Source organism: Globicephala melas, chromosome 5, assembly GCF_963455315.2.
Source record: "Globicephala melas chromosome 5, mGloMel1.2, whole genome shotgun sequence".
Lineage (NCBI taxonomy): Eukaryota > Metazoa > Chordata > Mammalia > Artiodactyla > Delphinidae > Globicephala > Globicephala melas.
In genome coordinates, this window is record NC_083318.1 from 132045723 (window position 1) to 132068106 (window position 22384).

Below are 22384 nucleotides of genomic sequence, written 5' to 3' on the forward strand. Positions count from 1 at the left end.
GCTTGCAGGATCTTCAGTTGCAGCATGTGGGATCTAGTTCCCTGACCAGGGATCAAACCAGGGCCCCCTGCATTGGGAGCGTGGAGTCTTAACCACTGGACCATCAGGGAAGTCCCTGTAATACAACTCTCTATGTTACATATAAAGTCCTTTATTAGACATATGTTTTGAAATGTTTCCTACCAGTCTGTGGCTTGCCTTTTGATTTTATTAAAAATGTCATTTGAACTAACACAATATTGTAAAGCAACTATACTTCAATTTAAAAAAAGCTATGATAAAACTAAAACAAAAAAATAAAATTACATGAAAAAATGTCATTTGAAGAGCTTAAGTTTTAATTTTGATGCAGTTTATTCATTTTTTCTTCTTTATCCATTTTTGTTTTTCTCTTACATAGTTCATGCCTTTTTTGTCTTACTTAAGAAAACTTTGCTTGACCCAAGGTAACAAAGATTTTCTTATATGTTATCTTCTAGAAGTTTTATAGCTTTAGGTCTTTGTTACATTTCAAATGAATTATTCTTTATGATGTGAGGTAAGGGAAGAGGTTCATTTTTTTATTCTTATGGATTTCCAACTGTTCCAGTTTGGAACAGTTCCACTGAATTGCCTTGGCGTCTTTGTCAAAACTGTTGGCTATATGTGATTTGATTTACTTCTGGACTTTTTATTGTGTTCCATTATCTGTATGTTCATTTTTAAAAAAAATAAATTTATTTATTTTTGACAGTGTTGGGTCTTTGTTGCTGCATGCAGCCTTTCTCCAGTTGCGACGAGCGGGGGCTACTCTTCGTTGTGGTGCGTGAGCTTCTCATTGCGGTGGCTTCTCTTATTGAGGAGCATGGGCTCTAGGTGCGTGGGCTTCAGTAGTGGTGGCACGCGGGCTTCAGTAGTTGTGGTTTGCGGGCTCTAGAGCGCAGGCTCAGTAGTCGTGGTGCACGGGTTTAGTTGCTCCGTGGCATGTGGGATCTTCTCAGACCAGGGCTCGAACCCATGTACTCCGCATTGGCAGGTGGATTCTTAACCACTGCACCACCAGGGAAGTCCTGTATGTCCATTTTTACTCCAGTACCACACTACCTTGATTACTGTAGATTCTAATTAAGTCTCAAAATCGGTTCACTCAACTGTTCCACCATGGTCCTTCTTCAATGTTGTTTTGCCTATTTTAGGTCCTTTGCATTTCCATATACACTTTAAGATCAGTTTATCAATTTCTACAAAACAGACTGCAAGGATTTTGAAATTGCACTAAATTAGATCAGTTTCAGAAGAACTGACATGCTGATAATATTGATTCTTCTGTCCATGAGCATGTCTCTCTCCATTAATTTAAAGCTTCTTTAATCTCATTCAGCAATATTTTCAGGGAACAGTCGAACATATTTTCAGGGAACAGTCGAACATATTTTATTAAATTTATCCTTAGTATTTCTTATTTTTTGATGATATTGCAAATGGTACTTTAAAAAAATTCAGTGTATGATTGTTGTGAGTATATATAAATGCAATTAATTTTTACATTGACCTTGAATCCTGACACCTTTCTATATTTACTTAATAGTTCTAGTAGTTTTTTTGTATGGATCCCTTTGAATAGCCTACGGATACCCATGTAATTTATAAATAAGATAGCTTTACTGTTTCCTTTCTAATCATTATGCCCTTTCTGTTTTTTAGTTTGCCTTATTGTGTGGACTAAGTACATCTAGTACAATGTTGAACAGAAGCGATGACAGACATCTTGGCCTTGTTCCCAATTTTAGTAGGAAAGCATTTGGTCTTTCACCATTAAGTATGAAGTAATCAGGTTGAGGAAGTTCCTAGTTTTCCAAGAGTATTCATCCTGCATGAGTGGCTATTCATCCTGCACGAGTGGCTGTTGAATTTTGTCAGTATTATTCTACCTCTATTGAGGTAATGATGTGATTGTTTTTTCTATTATAGTGAAATATAATGGATTTTCAAATGCATTTCTGGACTAAATCCCAGTTGGTCACAAGGTAGTATCCTTTTTATATTTTATTGGGTGTTTGACACGTTAAAACTTTGTAGAAGATTTTTGTATCTGTTCATATGAGAGATACATGTAGTTTTCTTTGCCTGTAATGTCTTTATCTGGTTTTGGTATTAGGGTAACGCTGGCAACAGAGAATTAATTGGGAAGTGTTCTCACTACCTTTATTTTCCGAAAGAGTATATAAAGAATTGGTACTATCTCTTCTTCATATGTTTAGTACAGTTCACCCATTTGCACAGAAAAAGTAATGTTGGAGTTGAAAGGCCTGAAAAACACAACCCAAAAGTCAGGGGCCTAAGGATCCCTAAGATTTAGAAGTTACCTTTTCCCTTAAAATTCAAATAGAATACATCTGGGCCTTCATTGCATTTATTGTAGAAACTAGATCTATCCAAAATAGCTATGGGGATTTGCCGGGGGCTTATGTTTCTACTAACCACCTTACCTTCTAGTGTCCTTGGTGCAGTCTCTATGTCTGTTCTGTCTGTCCTCAGATGCCTGCCCTCTTTCCACATCAGCACCCCAGTAGGAACTTCACCCCATAGCTTCCTTTCCCAAAGTACCACTGACACAAGGCTTCTGTGTGTGGTTTGGGATGACAATAGGCATTTATAGAATAGCTTACAGTTTAAAATTTAATATGAGATGGAAATGGCCCACAAAATTCATTTCCACCATACTTATATCTCTCCTTTAATTCATTCTATACCATGATGCTGAAAACATATTTCATGTTCTTCATTTTTGTCCAACTGTAATTAAATGGGAGTTCCTTGTTGGGCTTATTAGCCTTTAACCAAAATAAAGAATGCTTCTTGGAACACAGCAATGAGCATAAGCCATTATTCATTAAATTAATAAATCCCTTAACATTTAGATTTTTCAAATAGATTGTTTGGCTAAAATCAAAACTCTGGAGACATTCCAGAATATAAAAATATATATCTATGTGCCTCAAAAACATGTTGAATTAGTTTATAGTTTTATTTTTTTGAACTTCAGCATGTCTTTCATATTTGCAGACAGTGTTTATTAGATGTACAATTTTTTTTTTTTTTTAAGGCGGGCCTCTCACTGTTGTGGCCTCTCCTGCTGCGAAGCACAGGCTCCGGACGCGCAGGCTCAGCGGCCGTGGCTCACGGGCCCAGCCGCTCCACGGCATGCGGGATCTTCCCGGACCAGGGCACAAACCCGTGTCCCCTGCACCAGCAGGCGGACTCTCAACCACTGCGCCACCAGGGAAGCCCCCTAGATGTACAGTTTTTTAAAAATATCTGTTAGCTTTTAACATTTAGTATATTTTTAAATGATAATTATTGTTCAGGAAATAATTCAGTAAAAAGCAAGCATTCTCATAGCAAGTTTAAGGATTAGGAAATGTTGATTCATTAAAAATGTTATCCTTGACTCATCATGTTATTGTTTATCCCAGCATTTGTCAACTTATTCTAACTAAAATCCGTCAACACTTTGTACTAAGAAGAACAGAAGGATCGAAGGGTGAGAGAACCTGAGATCTGAGCCTCTCAAAGGTCACTAACACTCTGTGACCGTGGGTGACATAAATCCTTTGTTGCTGTTGATGGCTACTTGAAGTGCTTCCTCCATTCTTTCCATTGTAGAATATTTAGGGAGGTCCACAATATTATGACATGTAAGTGATATTGAGAAATCTCTTTCACTGAAAGTTTCAGGACAGCGAAATAGGATTCCCACCTTCCGTATGCTTTTTACATGCAGCCTTTCATTTCCTGTAAGAAAAACTAAAAAGAAATAAACTTTGGTTAAGAGAGTTCATAGGAAGAGCAAAACTTAAAATGAAAAGGAAGAAATCAGTCACTTCACTCAACAAATATGTATTGGGTCCCCTTGTGCAAAGAGAACTACATGGGACCATGTGGAGTGAAAAAAAATCATGACATTTGGTCTTGGTCCTTGATCTAGTGAGTTCATGATCTAGTTGAGGGGAAATTATATACCTGAAAATATAACAGCAAGATACAAGGAAGTTTAGTTTAGCTCAGCTAGGAAGTGTGAGGAGCTAACTCAAGGCAGGGAGAGAGGCTAGAGTGACAGGGAAGCTTCAGAGGTCACAGCTGGCTAGTCAGTTCTCAAGGAGATGAGCTGGGTGACCATTCTAGGCAGGGGGAAAAGCCCAAGAAAAAGCCAGGGGTAGGAAAATGTAAGTGAACTCACTGAACGTACAGCCAACAGAACCACTGGACTGGGCTTCCCCGGTAGCGCAGTGGTTAAGAATCCACCTGCCAATGCAGAGGACACAGGTTCGAGCCCTGGTCTGGGAAGATCCCACATGCCACGGAACAACTAAGCCTGTGCACCACAACTACTGATCCTGCACTCTAGAGCCCACGAGCCACAACTACTGAGCCCGTGTGCCACAACTACTGAAGCCCACGTGCCTAGAGCCCATGCTCCACAACAAGAGAAGCCACCGCAATGAGAAGCCCATGCACTGCAATGAAGAGTAGCCCCTGCTCGCCACAACTAGAGAAAGCCCGCGCGCAGCAACGAAGACCCAACACAGCCAAAAATAAATAAATAAAATAAATTAAAAAAAAAAGAACCACTGGACTGAAGCAAAAGTTTCCCATTAAGAGAGAAGATTGGGGCTTCCCTGGTGGCGCAGTGGTTGAGAGTCCGCCTGCCGATGCGGGGGACACGGGTTCGTGCCCCGGTCTGGGAAGATCCCACGTGCCGCGGAGCGACTGGGCCCGTGAGCCATGGCCGTTGGGCCTGCGCGTCCGGAGCCTGTGCTCCGCAACGAGAGAGGCCACAACAGTGAGGGGCCCGTGTACCGCAAAAAACAAAAAAAAACAAAAAAAAATCATTAAACCTAAACTATAATCTGGCTTTCATTAGTACTCACAGAAAAACGTATGCCAAGTACTTCTTTAATGTCATCAGCTTCATCATTTAGAACTTCTTATTTGGTTTAAAACATTATATTTATTATTCTTGTAAAATTTCAAAAGAAATAAATGTTCAATGGAAAAAGTTGTGGACAACTTAGAAATGTATAAAATGCCACGTAAATTTCTTCTCCTCCACCTACTCACTCCCTCTTCCTGGAATTAACCTCTATTTATGGTTTAATTGGTAGACCCACTGCTAACACAGACACTGCTGCGCGGTGGTGGAAATTATAAGAAGGAGCCCCTTCCTCTAGACCAGTCATTCTCAACCAGGGGTGGTTTTGTCCCCCAGGGAACATTTGGCAGAATCTGGAGACATCTTTGGTTGTTACGACTGAAGGGAGTTTTGCGACTGGCATCTAGTGGGTAGCAACCCCATAGGCTGCTAAACATTCCTACGATGTCCAGGTCAGCGCTCCACAACAAAGAATTATCCAGCCCAAAATATCAGTATTGCCAAGGTTGAAAAACCCTGCTCTACACTGTCAGAGCACATGGTGTAAATCTTGCCAGTTTACTCTTCCGCTAACAGTACACGAGAAGGGAATACTTCCCCCCCATCTGCTGCCAACTCTACATTTTATAAGAAACTTTTAACAGTTGTCAATCAGTAAGCAGAAAAATATCTCATTTTCATTTGCATTTTCTTGATTACTAGAGAGGTTGAGCATATTTTCATTTTATTATTATATATACACACACATATAGCCATATCTATATATCTATGTCTATGCATCAGAGATATTAATCCTTTGTCTGTCATATGTGTTGCCAGTATTTTCCTCACAGGATATAGTTTGCCTTTTAACTTAGAACAAGCATTTTTCAAACCTTAAAAAATAAAGTTGATGACACGCTGATTTATTCAAATAAATGAAATGATTAACTAGGATTTATTTAAAACAAATATAGCATGCATGATTCTCATTAAGAATATCATGTACTATCCAAAGCAACTGTTTCCATCTGGATAAATTCAAGAGACCAGGCCAGAGCTCCGTTTATTGTGCTGGTTGATAATTAAGGGGCATTTGGCTTTGATCCATTTCTAAATGTTTACTTGATTATAAGTCATGCCAAAATTCAAATTCATCTAAAGAGCATGCACAATTATTGAAACTGAAGACCTTGTCTGTGTGTATAACATTATTTATATTTAAACTACTGAGACTGACTCCATATATAATCCTAGAAAAGCAATTATATTTACTTACTTCCCCAAAAGAGGACTGAGTTCTTCTAAATCTTCTAATGATGGCTCTTGGTCCAGAAGTTTCTTAAACAGACCCAGTGGTAAAGGGAGGTTGACAACGTTAAAATTGTACAATAGAGTCCACACAGCAACCCAAAGAGGAAATATCTCTTCTTCTCAAATTTAGGGGGGAAAAGGAGAAGGAAAAAAATCCTTAATGTATTATAAATAATCAATAATCCAAAGGGATAATTAGATTAGTAAAAAAAGGTTTGCTTCCCTTTTCTAAAAGTCAGAAATTAGAAACAAAATGGGCTTCAGGAAAATCAAAATTTGAGGTTCTTACACAGGCTATAATACAAAGTAAATTCCTTCCATAAGTTAAAATACAAATGTTAACAGTTCAGGACACTGAATAAATGAATTTGCATTTTGTTACTAATAGCACATCTGGAATATGAAAAAACATGCTCAGATAGCCTTATAAACCAAGGTTTTCACTATTTAATTTTACAGTCTTTGTCTTCAAATTCATGTACAAACATGACACCAGGAAGAAAGGGTACACTTTATCTACACCTGCAGTGGGCACCAGGCATGTCAGGTGTGTGTCAGAGGAGTGTTCCCCTGTGATGCAGCCTCGACCTAGACGTGCTTACAGGGATAAGCATATGGGTCAGGGAAGGTGACCGAGGCCATCGACTGTGAGGGTCTGTGGAAAGGAAGGAAAAAGTCCTGATGAAATCTCTTAAATTTGTATAGTGCCCTAAAGTTTTCATGGTGCTTCACACTTTGATATACCTTGTTTTAATCTCACAACAGCTCTGGAAAGCAGGCAGAACAGAAATTATGACAGCTGTTTTATAGGTGAGGAAACTGAAAACTCAGAGAGGCTAAATTACACAGCCATCAGCACTCAAGACTAGAACTCTGGGCTTCTAATCCCACATGACTGCTTCCTTCCCTATCCTACCGTGTTTCTCAACAACTATTACACTTAAAATCAGCAGCCTATAATTTCAAAAAATTGCTGAAGTTCCTGGTGTTTTAGTCTTATCGCTTCATCTACATATATAAAAAGTTTCAAGAGGAAAGAGACTGTGTTACACACTAACTTGAATCTTCTACAATATTTAATACAATGTGGGAACCTCAAGAAACAGTCAGCAAAAGCTTGTTGATTGATAAAAATCCTACCACTGGCACACCTTGGCCATTCCTATCTTTTAGAGGTTCATTCTTTCTCAGAAAGATACAAAACACGGCTTCCCTGGTGGCGCAGTGGTTGAGAGTCCACCTGCCGATGCAGGGGACACGGGTTTGTGCCCCGGTCCGGGAAGATCCCACATGCCGCGGAGCGGCTGGGCCCGTGAGCCATGGACGCTGGGCCTGCGCATCCGGAGCCTGTGCTCCGCAATGGGAGAGGCCACAGCAGTGAGAGGCCCGCGTACCGCAAAAAAAAAAAAAAAAAACATGTTCTGATCTGGGCCTGAGATTCTGCTTTTCTAACAGCTCCAGGTAACGCTGGAGTTCTGCGTTGTGCAGAGTGTTTTGAGTAGCAAGGCTTTATGTGACCTAATTTCACATTAGTATATGTTGTGTTCGTGTTACAGTATATGGTATATTTTTCTGTTCTGAAAAACCATAAGAAAACAAATAAAAAACTTACATTGACAGGAAACCGCACGTAGGAACCCTCTTCAGGATATATGAACATCCCATATTCTTTCTTGGTCATATCTTCAAATATACGGTGGAAGAACTCGGACTTCACCCCTTCTCCCACAGAACGAATTCCTTTAATAAATTCAACCTGAGGAAAGAGAACACAGTCCCAGGTCCAGATTTAAAATATAATGCCTTGACCTTTACGGAAAAGTTTCAAACCTGCCATCACCAGGATTCCCAGAATCTGCTCTCCTTACCTGACTGTACTCTGCTCTCCCTCAATCTGCTTCTGAGCAGCAGATGCCATGAACCTATTTACTGTCAGATTACTGTATAGTGAGTGCATGGGTCCCTTCCACGGCTACGTGAACCAAGTGAAGCGGGATTCTAGCGAGGCTCAGCATTCTCCAGTTATGTTGACCAGTGTCTTGAACCAAATTTTGATGTGCTTCAAACCCCTGCGCCACTAAGTTCCTCAATTCTTCTATCTTGTTTATCTTCCTCTCATCATTCAGGCTTTAAAACTTGGGCTCCAGTCAACAATTATTTGGTTTCTCCTGCCTCTCCCCTCATTAGGACTTCAGATAAACAGCCCTCCCCATCAGCCTGGGCATGACACCTTTGTAGGAACCTTCAGAGCTGACTGCCCAGAATGCTCCTGTGGGCGTCAATAAGAACAGGTCCCTCGTTTCTAAAGTCTGCCTCTGGGCTTTGTAGTTGAGTGCTGTCTTGGGTTTCCTACTACCTCTCTAAATACTCCTTCCATCCTTCCCTTTCTGTCTGTTTCTTTTTATCTTTTTAATACAAGTCTCAGCAAGCTTCACTAAGAGTTCTCTTTCTCTTCTGTTTGCCTAGAAGATCTTACTTACTGGCACTGTGATCAACCAACTCCTTGGCCATCATCTCCAAGGGTCTGCCTCACATTCCATCCAGAGATCCCAATAATAAATTAAACTTGCTTCTGATTTTCCTATTTCTGCTCATTTACACTAGCAAGTCCGCCTTTGCCACGGTCAGGACCTGCTCATAAAGGGCCTTGACAACCTTGCCTTGTTCAGAGGCTATAGTTTGATTGGATTTGCCTTGAAGTTTGCCTTCTTACCTCTTTGTCATCTCCTGCAGGCAGAATCATTTTCTATTGATTTCCTCATAATGAAGATTTGAAGGAAAATAGGTACAGAGGGAGACAACAACTAGAGAGTCTGGCTTATAAAATAGTTTCTGTGTTTTCCATTAGAGTCCCCTGCTGGGGAGCATACCTCTCCTCTCTGAGGCCCACCCTCAGGTTCTGACTTCTCTGAGAACTTAACTCTTCCCCTCATGGCTGATATTAGGAAAAGTCCCTCCCTTCTAGACAGATTCCAGCCCTCACCTACAAAGTTAGTCATTATTCTGTGGGCAAACGATCTGAGGTACCACACAGTGAAAACCCTACAGATGCCCACAAAGGGTGAAGTGAAGGATGCCGAGAACTGGAACCAATATACTGGAAAGTCTACGACTAAAACTAGAGCCAAAAGGTAGGATAAGTACCTGTTGCACCTGCTGCTTGCTGATTGCAGTCACAGCCCCAGTTCTTCACCCCTCCTTGACCCAGGTCTCTTGTGTGTGACTTTGCAGTTCCCCTCATTAAAGAGGCTGAGTATATTTTGCCAGCCCTTGACCTGAGTTCAGCCATGTGACTTGCTTTGACTAAAGCAATGTTTGTCATGTGACTGGGCTTCCTGTCTTGTACCTCTGACAATGCTGTGAGAACACGTCTGCGGGTCCCAGGAAGAAGATGGAAGATGTAGGAACGAGGGCCCCGGGCCAAACTGCCGCAGCCGGGCCTAGCCTAGATCAGCCAATCTGTAGCTAACTCGCAGACATGTACACAAGTATAGACAAAACCTGCAAAGCCACCCGGATGAGCTCAACTTAGATTAGCAGACCCTCAGCTGAATCGCAGATCTATACAATTATTATTTTAAGTCACTGTGCTTGGGATGGTTCATTAAGCAGCATTTCTGTAGCCATAGGTAACTAATAGTTAACTCATAACCCAGTGTTCAGTTAAACACCCCATAGCTTTTCTCTGAAGGGGAAGCAAGGAATCCTGGAAACCATTAGGCTGATAACTCTAGTTGCAAACACAGGCTCTTCCTGTGCTACGTTATATGAACGTTTCCCTCCCACATTGGTAAAAATATCCAAGGAGGCTTTTTACTGCATCACTAATGTTTTCCGGAGGTCAGTGACTTCAGCTTGGCTCAACTGACGCAGAGCATCTTCAACTAGGTGACTCTGTCTGACTCCAAGTGTAAATGGAGGGGATTCATCCTTTCCTCGCAGAATTATTTGCCCAAAATCCATGCAGTCTATCCCTTCTGATTCCTAGAAAAAGAAATATTTTAGGAATCCTCATAGGAATACTAGGAATTGTTTAATATTTCAAATAAGCATAGTTTATATAGCACACATGTATGCCTACCATTGCCGTATACGCTCATATTGTAATTATTTAAGGAAAAGAACATCGTATCCATATTATGGGAGATAAAGAGATGGCAGGATCTGTGGCATCTAGGAACTGTATATAGGGGATTACTCACCATGGATGTACAGCTAAGTAGTCTCAGATCACTTATTATAGGAAACATAATCCTTACAGGCAACAGTGGTATTAAACATGCTGAAGCATTCATCCGGTGTCATCCACTTCGCAGTCTTGCCACCATAATCCTCAAAAATATAAGGGCAGTGGAGGAGCTCAGACGTGTCAGCTGTAGCAAGAAGACTAGAGGAAAGGCTTTCCCAGAGAAAATCCACTCCTCTACTTCAAATACCTGTGATCCATCTACTGAATTTGCATGGGAACTCCCTAAAAAGATGTCACTGGTGGCCTCATTTTGTAGCTAGCATTCTTCTTGGCCACGCAATACAGTACTTCCATGTAGCTTTTCTGAATTCTCAACATTTCCTTACCAATTTAGTCCCATAATCTTGCTTCTGCTGAACTCCCTTGGATTAGAAATCAGGTGCTGGACTTGCTGTCCTTGCTTTGACCTCAACACTCCTCTAGGGCTTCTGCTTTATCCCAAGGACAGTAAAGGAGTATTTAGGATTTATAAACCAATGCAACCCTCTTGGGGCCTGTCCTGCAATAGTGACAGCAAGACAGGTGGATAACAGCTGTGCTATCCCAGGTTTCCAGGCTGAGTGTGGTTGCCCATATAAGCCCTCTACCAGCATCTGAGACAAGTGTGTCTGTGGCTCTAGGCTTGGGAAGGCCCTGTCCCAGACCTCTGCCACCACTAAGTACTGGGAATGTGATATATGATGCTCCTAGATTCTTCTGCTTGTTCCTTAAGATGTTTGTTGTAAAGAAATTCCAGGTTTGCAGGGAAATGCAAAAGTGCCATTTCTGGTCCTTCCTGGTGGTGGGTCTTCTCTTCCTTTGGCCCAGGAGTCTGCAGCTCTGGGATGCGTCGTGATTCTGACTGCCGAGCAACGTGTCCTGCAGCTCTGAGTGACAGGGAGTGTCCAGCAAAGCCCTCCACTGACTATAGCAGGGAGAGGTGTATGTGGCCTGTTGTAGGCCCCCCTTCTGTCACCTAGCCAAGAACTGGCAGCTTAACCTATTTTCCAGTTCCTCTACTCCCATTCTCCATGTACTGGTTTCCCCTCTCTACATTTATGCATTTGAATTGGTAATACAGTTCGGAGCTTACAATTTTGACTACATCCATCATCTCTCCCTTGGAAGACAGGATTCTGGCGTATGCTTTCTAACTTCACCCTTGACAACAACAACTAGAGTTTTCTTGTCCTCAAATCTTCCCTAATGCTTCATAATATACCACCTGCCTGGGTCCACTGTCCACTCAACCCTCATTAACACAGTAGATGTCCGCTCAACCCTCATTAACACAGTAGATAGGTTAGATAGAGCGCTGCTGTAGAAGAAAGTACCAAGTAGGGAAGGACTTGTTTAAAGGACACTTATGGGGCAGTTAGGCTTCTCAAGGAAAGACAATCTATTTTCTCTCATTACCAGGGATGTTAGGAAAATTTTTAAAAGGGGTAGCTGGGAAACAAAAGAGGAGATGATTCAGTCAAAGCTCCTTGTAAACATGCTGATGACAGACACTAATAACCTCAACTAAAGGAAGAGTCCGTATCTACAGAATGCTTTTAGCAGAATGGACCTTGTCCATCTAGGTGGCTTATTATAAAGAAACATGGAATTTATAGATTTATGGGGCATGGCTCCTGGAAAATGCCATGTAAGCTATATAATTAATAGCGTATATAAAGGAAACGTTTGATAACTGAAATGGCTCGTTTTGTACAGGGGATGTCCCAGACCTCTCCATGTCTCACCATGTGAGTCTTTAAAGTACAAATATCATAGATAAACAGATACAAACCTTTCCTGAGGAATGGCCTAGAAAACAAGCCTCAGCAATAAAGAAAATGTTTGGGAAATCTTCAGCATAATGTCTGGGGGCAGGGGCTGGGATGAGGATTATAGATACATAACTAAAAGCTCAGGCTGACGGCGATAAGAGACACAAAACAGCATGCAAATGTGTCGAACAATACAGCTACGAGAGAAGCAGCAGAGGGGAGAGTAAGCGGGAAGCAGAATAAACTCACTGAATAAAGAAGATGTGGCACATATATACAAAGGAATATTACTCAGCCATAAAAAGAAACGAAATTGAGCTACCTGTAATGAGGTGGATGGACCTAGAGTCTGTCATACAGAGTGAAGTAAGTCAGAAAGGGAAAGACAAATACCATATGCTAACACATATATATGGAATTTAAGAAAAAAAATGTCATGAAGAACCTAGGGGTAAGACGGGAATAAAGACACAGACCTACTAGAGAACGGACTTGAGGATATGGGGAGGGGGAAGGGTAAGCTGGGACAAAGCGAGAGAGAGGCATGGACATATATACAATACCAAACGTAAGATAGATAGCTAGTGGGAAGCAGCCGCATAGCACAGGGAGATCAGCTCAGTGCTTTGTGACCACCTAGAGGGCTGGGATAGGGAGGATGGGAGGGAGGGAGACGCAAGAGGGAAGAGATATGGGGACATATGTATATGTATAACTGATTCACTTTGTTAAAAAGCAGAAACTAACACACCATTGTAAAGCAATTATACTCCAATAAAGATGTAAAACAAACAAAAGCATAAACTCACTGAATGACTCACAGGCACTATCCGGGAAGAAAAGATACCACTTGCGGCTTACAAATCAAGCTCCAAGACTCTTAAGCAAATATGAAAATCGAAAGACTAACACTAAGAACAGAGTAGTAACTAAAACTAGATTGAGGAAGAGAATGAAGGGAGTGGGAAAGAACAGTTACTAGATAATTTCAGTATTCCTCATAGTAGAAGAACAATGAATATTAGCTAAAGAGTATGAGGATTCAGGGACTTCTCCGGTGGTCCAGCGGTTAAGAATCCACCTTCCAATGCCGGGGACGCGGGTTCGAGCCCTCTTCGGGGAACTGGGATTCCCACATGCCGCAGGGCATCTAAGCCTGCGTGCTGCAACTACTGAGCCCATGAACCACAACAAGAGAGCCCACGTGCTGCAACTACAGAGCCCACCTGCTCTGCAGCCTGCACGCCACAACTTGAGAGAAGCCCGCAGGCCACAACTAGACAGAAGCCCACGCGCTGCAACGAAGAGCCCACATGCCGCAACTAAGACCTGACGCGGCCATAACTAAATAAATAAATAAAAAGAGTATAGGATTCAGGCATTATGTAATAATAAGAAACATAATTAAAATTAAACTGAAATGTCATGATTAAGCCATCACATCTGGAAAAGATCACAAAGCTTAGTAACACTGCATCGGTGAGAGTGTGTGAAAGAGGCTTTTCATACGTTGCTGGTGGCAACATAAGTTGGTACAACCACTACATACAGTCATTTGGCAACATTTAATTATTAAAGGAAAAAGATTAAGCATCATTCTACCTTCATATATGACTGATATTTTTCAGGGTAACTAAATGGCCCTGATTGACAAGGAAAAGTTCTTTACAGAATTCCAGTTAATAATTTTGGAAGGAATGATAAGATCAGAAATATCACCATTTTTCAAACTTTAACAATGCAATGGATGAAATTATTCATTAAAGGTTGGTGGAGGGGCTTCCCTGGTGGCGCAGTGGTTGAGAGTCCGCCTGCCGATGCAGGGGACACGGGTTCGTGCCCCGGTCTGGGAAGATCCCACATGCCGCGGAGTGGCTAGGTCCGTGAGCCATGGCCGCTGAGCCTGCGCGTCCGGAGCCTGTGCTCCACAATGGGAGAGGCCACAACAGTGAGAGGTCCGCATACCGCAAAAAAAAAAAAAAAAAAAAAAAAGGTTGGTGGAATGCATGTATCTTTTCAAATTCAACTATATTCACAGAAGTGGAATTTCTGGGTCATATGGCAATCTCCCAATTCATCCCATCCCCACCTTTCTCCCTTGGTATCCATATGTTTGTTCTCTACCTCTGTGTCTTTTTTTTGCTTTGTAAATAAGATCGTCTATACCACTTTTTTCAGATTCCACATATATGCATTAATATACGATATTTCTTTTTCTCTTTCTGAGTACTTCACTCTGTATGACAGTCTCTAGGTCCATCCATGTCTCTACAAATGACCCAATTTCAGTCCTTTTTATGGCTGAGTAATACTCCATTGTACATATGTACCACATCTTCTTCATCCATTCCTCTGTTGATGGGCATTTACGTTGCTTCCATGCCCTGGCTACTGTGAATAGTGCTGCAATGAACACTGGGGTGCATGTGTCTTTTTGAATTCTGGTTTTCTCTGGATATATGCCCAATAGTGGGACTGCTGGGTCATATGGTAGTTCTATTTTTAGTTTTTTAAGGAATCTCCATACTGTTCTCCATAATGGCTGTATCAATTTACACTCCCACCAACAACGCATGAGGGTTCCCTTTTCTCCACAGCCTCTCCAGCATTTACTGTTTGTAGATTTTTTTGATTATGGTCATTCTGACTGGTGTGAGATGATACCTCATTGTAGTTTTGATTTGCATTTCTCTAATAATTAGTGACATTGAGCAGCTTTTCATGTGTTTGTCAGCCATCTGTATGTCTTCTTTGGAGAAATGTCTATTTAGGTCTTCCAACCATTTTTTGATTGGGTTTTCTTTTTTTTGATATTGAGCTGCATGAGCTGTTTGTATATTTTGGAGATTAATCCTTTGTCAGTTGTTTTGTTTGCAAATATTTTCTCCCATTCTGAGGGCTGTCTTTTCATCTTGTTTATGGTTTCCTTTGCTGTGCAAAAGCTTTTAAGTTTAATTAGGTCCCATTTGTTTATTTTTGTTTTTATTCTCATTACTCTAGGAGGTGGGTCAAAAAATATCTTGCTGTGATTTATGTCAAAGAGTGTTCTTCCTATGTTTTCCTCTAAGAGTTTTATAGTGTCTGGCCTTACATTTAGGTCTTTAATTCACTTTGCATTTATTTTTGTGTATGGTGTTAGGGAGTGTTCTAATTTCATTCTTTTACATATAGTTGTCCAGTTTTCCCAGCACTACTTATTAAAGAGACTGTCTTTTCTCCATTGTATACTCTTGCCTCCTTTGTCATAAATTAACTGACTATAAGTGTGTGAGTTTATTTCTGAGCTCTCTATTTGGTTCCATTGAGCTATGTGTCTGTTTTTGTGCCAGTACCATACTGGTTTGATTACTGTAGCTTTGTAGAATAGTCTGAAGTCAGGAAGCATGATTCCTCCAGCTCTGTTCTTCTTTCTCAAGATTGTTTGGGCTATTAGGGGTCTTTTGTGTTTCCATACAAATTTTTAAATTACTTGTTTTAGTTCTGTGGAAAATGCCATTGGTATTTTGATAAAGGTTGCATTAAATCTGTAGATTGCCTTGGTTAGTATGGTCATTTTAACAATATTGATTTTCTTCCAATCCAAGAACACAGTGTATCTTTCCATCTGTTTGTGACATCTTTGATTTCTTTCATCAACGTCTTACACTTTTCAGAGTATAGGTATTTTGCTTCCTTAGGTAGGTTTATTCCTAGCTTTTTATTCTTTTTGATGTAAATGGGATTGTTCCCTTAATTTCTCTTTCTGATAGTTCGTTGTTAGTGTATAAAAATGCAACAGATTACTGTATATTAATTTTGTATCCTGCAACCTTACTGAATTCATTGATGAGCTCTAATAGTTTTTTGGTGGCATCTTTAGGATTTTCTATGTATAGCATCATGTCATGCGCGAACAGTGACAGTTTTACTTATTCCTTTCCAAAGGAATTTGGATTCCTTTTATTTCTTTTTCTTCTCTGATGGCTGCTGCTGGGACTTCCAAAATGATATTGAATAAAAGTAGTGAGAGTGGGCATCCTTGCCTTGTTCCTGTTCTTAAAGAGAATGCATTCAGCTTTTCACCATTGGGTATGACGTTAGCTGCCGGTTTTTCATATATGGCCTTTATTAAGTTGAGGTGGGTTCCCTCTATTCCTACTTTCTGGAGAGTTTTTATGATAAATGGATGTCAAATTTTATCAAAAGCTCTTCCTGCATCTATTGAGATGACCAGATGGCTTTTATTCTTCAATTTGTTAATGTGGTATATCACACTGATTAATTTGTGTATACTGAAAAATCCTTGCATCCCTGGGATAAATCCCACTTGATCGTGGTGTATGATCCTTTTAATATATTGTTGGATTTGGTTTGCTAGTATTTTGTTGAGGATTTTTGCATGTATGTTCATCAGTGATATTGGCCTGTAATTTTCTTTTTTTGTGGTATCTTTGTCTGGTTTTGGTATCAAGGTGATGATGGCTTCATAGAATAAGTTCAGAAGTGTTCCTTACTCTGCAATTTTTTGGAGTAGTTTGAGAAGGACAGGTGTTAACTCTTCTCGTAGCAGCATTATTTACAATTGCCAATATATGAAAGCAACCTGTGTCCATCAATGGATGAATGGATAAGAAAGATGTGGTATATATATATACAAAGGAATACTAATGAGCCATAAAAAAGAACGAAATCTTGCCATTTGCAGCAACATGGATGGACTTGGAGGGCATTATGCTAAGTGAAGGAAGTCAGACAGAGAAAGACAAATACTGAATGATATCACTTATATATGGAATCTAAAAAATACAACAAACTAGTGAATAAAACAGAAAAGAAGCAGACTCACAGATAGAGAGAACAAACTAGTGGTTACCAGTGGGGAGAGGGAAGCAGGGAGGGGTAATATAGGGGTAGGGGAGTAAGGGGCACAAATCATTAGATATAAAATAAGCTACAAGCATATACTGTACAACATGGGGAATATAGCCAATAGTTTATAAGAACTATAAATAAAGTATAACCTTTAAAAATTGTGAATCATTATATTGTATGCCTGTAACTTATATAATATTGTACACCAACTCTGATTTAATTATTTATAAAAAGGTTGATGGGAAATATTACAGTGGAAGAATGTGTTCACTACCTGAACCCACTGATTAATCTCAGCAAGAACAAAAGTGAAGCAACAATAATGTACTGAAGTATGGCGAGGTGAAAAGAAATTGGGCCTGGGATTTGCTTTAAAATATTATACTTTAGGGGCTTCCCTGGTGGCGCAGTGGTTGAGAGTCCGCCTGCCGATGCAGGGGACGCGGGTTCGTGCCCCGGTCCGGGAGGATCCCACGTGCCGCGGAGCGGCTAGGCCGACGAGCTATGGCCGCTGAGCCTGCGCGTCCGGAGCCTGTGCTCCGCAACGGGAGAGGCCACAACAGAGAGGCCCGCATACCGCAAAAAAAAAAAAAAAAAATTATACTTTAGCAAAAATAGTAACAATTACAAAAATAACAAAAATGATAAATGAAGAAAGTATGGCAAAATGTTAATGATGGCTGAAAATTTGTGCTGTGGTTTAATACAGCATTATCTATATTTTGTATATGTTTGAACATTTTACATAATAAAAAAGTAAGACATACATACCAGCATTTTTATATGGGAATCAGCTTGCAATGATTTAATTTTGGAGAGCAAATTAAAGACAAATGGAGGGCTTCCCTGGTGGCGCACTGGTTGAGAGTCCACCTGCTGATGCAGGGGACACGGGTTCGTGCCCTGGTCCGGGAAGATCCCACATGCCGCAGAGCGGCTGGGCCCTTGAGCCACGGCTGCTGAGCCTGCCTGTCTGGAGCCTGTGCTCCGCAACGGGAGAGGCCACAACAGTGAGAGGCCCACACACCACCAAAAACAAAAAACAAAAAACAAAAACAAAAAAACACAAAAGACAAATGGAAAATCACTGAAAATAATGGGACTGAAGTTTTCTGTACGTATCTAATAATTAAAAAAAGATAACAGTTTTTATAATCGAAAGAAAAGGAAAACTTCATTCATTCCTTTACCTCACCACCTTTAATTATTTACTTCCACACTTTTTAGAATTTGTAAGAATCTATATTAACTAGAAACAAGTTTCTAGGAAAATGCATTTGTTTTGTGACTGAAAGGTTTTTAAGTTTTCCATGATCATCTACTTTAGCAAATTCAGCACTGCAATGAGGAAATTTTCAAATATTAATTTATCAAAAAAGATACCTACCTAGCTACTAATGTGTTCCCCCATTAAAGTATGAAAAACTTCAGAAAGTAAAAATGATATTCTTACCAGGTTTTTATCCCTACAGATCACTCTTCTTCTCTCTTCATAAAAGTTCAACAAAATGGATAGTTCATTTATGTTGAAAGTATTTCTGGTAGTTGACAATTAGCTTTGTTTACCTTAAAGAGAATATGACCTGTGATTTTCATTTTCTATCAATAAGTGATTTCATCTATTTTTATATATGGCTAGCATATAGATAATTAGAATAGAGCTCTATAAACCCAATACATTGGTCAATGATGAAATAGAGTTCTAGAAAACTTCCATGTTTTGATCCATAATTTCTCCGATTTTTACAAATATTGTAAAAGATGTAAAACATTGCCAGTGGAGATTAGTAAACCAATTCCCAGGGCACAGGTTCACTAGAAACAGTTTCTAGATACTGAGGATAAAAGCACAAAACAATCTAAGGTACTTTTGACAAATTCATCCCTTTCTCTATGAATTAATGAATATTAATTTAGCACACACTATTTATCAGTCATGAGACAAAACATATGCTAAAAGTTGTCGTGGTTTATACATCGCTTACTGTCTAGAAGAGTAGTCAGCAAACTCTTAAATTCAGATAGTAAATATTTTGAGCTTGGGATCATACAGTTTCTGGTGCAACTATTCAACCCTGCCATTTTGTAGCACAAAACACCCTTAGACAATAAGTAAATAAGTGAGTACAGATGTGCCTCAATAAAATTTTCTGTATAAAAACAGGAGGCAGGCTTCCCTGGTGGCGCAGTAGTTGAGAGTCCGCCTGCCAATGCAGGGGACGTGGGTTCGTGCCCCGGTCCGGGAAGATCCCACATGCCGCGGAGCGGCTGGGCTGTGAGCCATAGCCGCTGAGCCTGCGCGTCTGGAGCCTGTGCTCTGCAACGGGAGAGGCCACAACAGTGAGAGGCCCGTGTACAGAAAAAGAAAAACAAACAAACAGGAGGCTGCCCGTGGGCATAGATTGCCAACCCATGATCTAGTAGGTACAAACAAGTAATCAGGCACCTAGGATACAGTTTTGATTGGAGAAGGACTTAAGGCGCTCAAGAAGGCTTCCCAGAAGAAGCAATGCTAGAAAATCAATGTTATAAATAAGCCTCCATCACATCCAATTAATCCAAATTAATCCAAGAGATAGAAGGCAGGAAATAAGAAATCTACAAATGTAAATTAAGGAAATAAAAAGCAGATATATAGGAGAGAAGATCAACAAATTAAAAGGTTGGGTCTTACAAAAAACCTTCCTGGTAAGACTGAACCAAAAAAAAAAAAAAAAGATATATATAACTAATATCAAGAATGAAAAATATGATGAAACTACAAATTGTAATGTCCACTTTTTCTAAACAAAAGGAGTCCATTACCAAACATCTTTTTAAGTCTTCATAAAGTTTCTTACTTTTTAAATCTCCAATTATTTTATGTCAAACATTTCCCTTTTACTTTTAAAAATATTTGACTCCTCAGGATTCTTATTTGTCTTCTTAAAACTCTAACTGGCCATTCACAAAAGCATCAAAAACAATGAAATACTTAGGAAAAAATTTAACCAAGGAGGTGAAAGATCTGTACACTGAAAGCTATAAGATTATGATGAAAGAAATTGAAGAAAACACAAATAAGTGAAAAGATATCCAATGTTCATGGATTGGGAGAGCATTGTTAAAATGTCCATACTACCTAAAGCCATCTATAAACACAATGCAATCTCTCTCACAATTCTAATGGCATTTTTCACAAAATAGAAAAAAACAATCCTAAAATCTGTATGAGACCACAAAAGACCCTGAATAAACAAATCAATCCTGAAAAGAAGAACAAAGCTGGAAGTATCACATGTTCTGATTTACAGCTATACTACAAAGCTATAATAATCAAAACAGTATGGTACTGGCAGAAAAACAAACAAATAGACCTATGGAACAGAAACAAGAGCCCAGAAATAAACTCTTACATATTTGATTGACTAGTATTTGACAATGGAGCCAAGAATACTCTCTGTGGAAAGAATAATCTCTTCCATAAATGCAACTGGCATAACTGGATAACCACACGCAGAAGAATGAAATTGAACCCCAATCTTACACCACTCAGAAAAATTATCTTGAAATGGATTAAAGACTTAAGCAGAAGACCTAAATCCATAAAACTCCTAGAAGAAAACATCAGGGGAAAGCTCCTTGACATTGGTCTTGGCAATGATTTTTTTGGATATGACACCAAAAGCACAAACAACAAAAACAATAATTAATAAATGAGACTACATCAAACTGAAAAGTTTCTGCACAGCAAAAGAAACAATCAACAAAATGAAAAGGCAACCTATGGAATGGGAGAAACAATTTGCAAACCATATATTTGATAAAGGATTGATATCCAAAATATATACAGAAGTCATATAACAGGGAAAAAAATCAAACAATCCAATTAAAAAATGGGCAGAGGAACTGAACAGATATTTTTTCAAAAAAGACATACAGATGGCTAACAAGTACATGAAAAGGTGCTCAACATCACGAATCATCAGGGAAGTGCAAATCAAATCCACAATATGGTATCACCTCATACCTGTTAGAATGCCTATCATTAAAAAGACAAAAGATAAGTGCTGGTGAGGATGTGGAGAAAAGGGAACCTTTGTGCACTGTTAGTGGGAATGTAAATTGGTGCAGCCACTATGGAAAACAGTATGGAGCTTCCTTAAAAAATTAAAACTAGAACTACCATATGATCCAGCAATCCCACTTTTGAGTATATATCCAAAGGAAATGAAATCACAATCTCAAAGAGATATCTACAGCCCATGTTCATTGCAGCATTATTTAGAATAGTCAAGACAGGGAAACAACCTAAGTGTCCATGGACAGATGAATGGACAAAGAAGATATGGTGTACACACACACACACACTGGAATATTATTCAGCCAAGAGAAACAAGGAAATCCTGCCATTTGCAACAACATGGGCGGACCGTCAGGACATTATGCTAAGTGAAATAAGTCAAACAGAGAAAGACAAATACAGTAGGTTATCACTTATACATGGAATCTAAAAATGCTAAACTCAGAGAAACAGAGTAGATTGGTAGTTTCCAGAGTTAGGGGGGGTGGGGAAAATGGAGAAATGTTGGTCAAAGGGTACAAACTTCCAGTTATAAGATGAATAAGTTCTGCGGATCTAATGTACAGCATGGTGATTATATTGTAGTTAACAATACTGTACTATAGAGTTGAAAGTTGCTAAGAGAGTAGATCTTAAGTGTTCTCACCACAGTAAAAAATGGTAACTATATGAGGTGATGGAGGTATTAGCTAAAGCTATGGTGGTAATCATTTTGTAATGTCTAAGCATTTTATAATACATAAGTGTATCAAATCAACACGTTGTACACCTTAAACTTACACAATGTTCTATATCAGTTATATCTCAGTAAAGATGGGAAGAAATACACTACTTTAGAAATATCAGTGCATTATTACTTCTGAAAAGCACTCACTTTTTTTTTAATAAATGTATTTATTTATTTGGGGCTGTGTTGGGTCTTCGTTGCTGCGCACGGGCTTTTCTCTAGTTGCAGTGAGCAGGGGCTACTCTTCGTTGTGGTGCACGGGCTTCTCATTGAGGTGGTGTCTCTTGTGGAGCACAGGCTCTAGGCACGTGGGCTTCAGTAGTTGTGGCACGTGGGCTCAGTAGTTGTGGCTCGCGGGCTCTAGAGCCCAGGCTCAGTAGTTGTGGCACACGGGCTTGGTTGCTCCATGGCATGTGAGATCTTCCTGGATCAGGGATCAAACCCGTGTCCCCTGCATTGGCAGGCGGATTCTAAACCACTGCGCCACCAGGGAAGTCCCAGCACTAACTTTTGTACATAACACTTTCTCCTATTGAGA

General features: G+C 39.8%; 1 protein-coding gene across 1 annotated transcript in view; it reads right to left on the reverse strand.

Moving 5' to 3' along the window:
• Positions 1–2210: 2210 nt before the first annotated feature.
• The window catches only part of LOC115858161 (probable E3 ubiquitin-protein ligase HERC6), a 43284-nt gene continuing 23110 nt past the window's right edge, over positions 2211–22384 (reverse strand). Inside the window, 11 exon segments of the mRNA XM_070045520.1 lie at positions 2211–3786; positions 4229–4284; positions 6171–6285; positions 6288–6324; positions 7818–7961; positions 8858–8860; positions 10031–10189; positions 17828–17902; positions 18131–18178; positions 18510–18595; positions 18598–18622. Of these exon segments, the coding sequence (XP_069901621.1) occupies positions 3560–3786; positions 4229–4284; positions 6171–6285; positions 6288–6324; positions 7818–7961; positions 8858–8860; positions 10031–10189; positions 17828–17902; positions 18131–18178; positions 18510–18595; positions 18598–18622 (975 nt within the window). The 3' untranslated portion in view covers positions 2211–3559.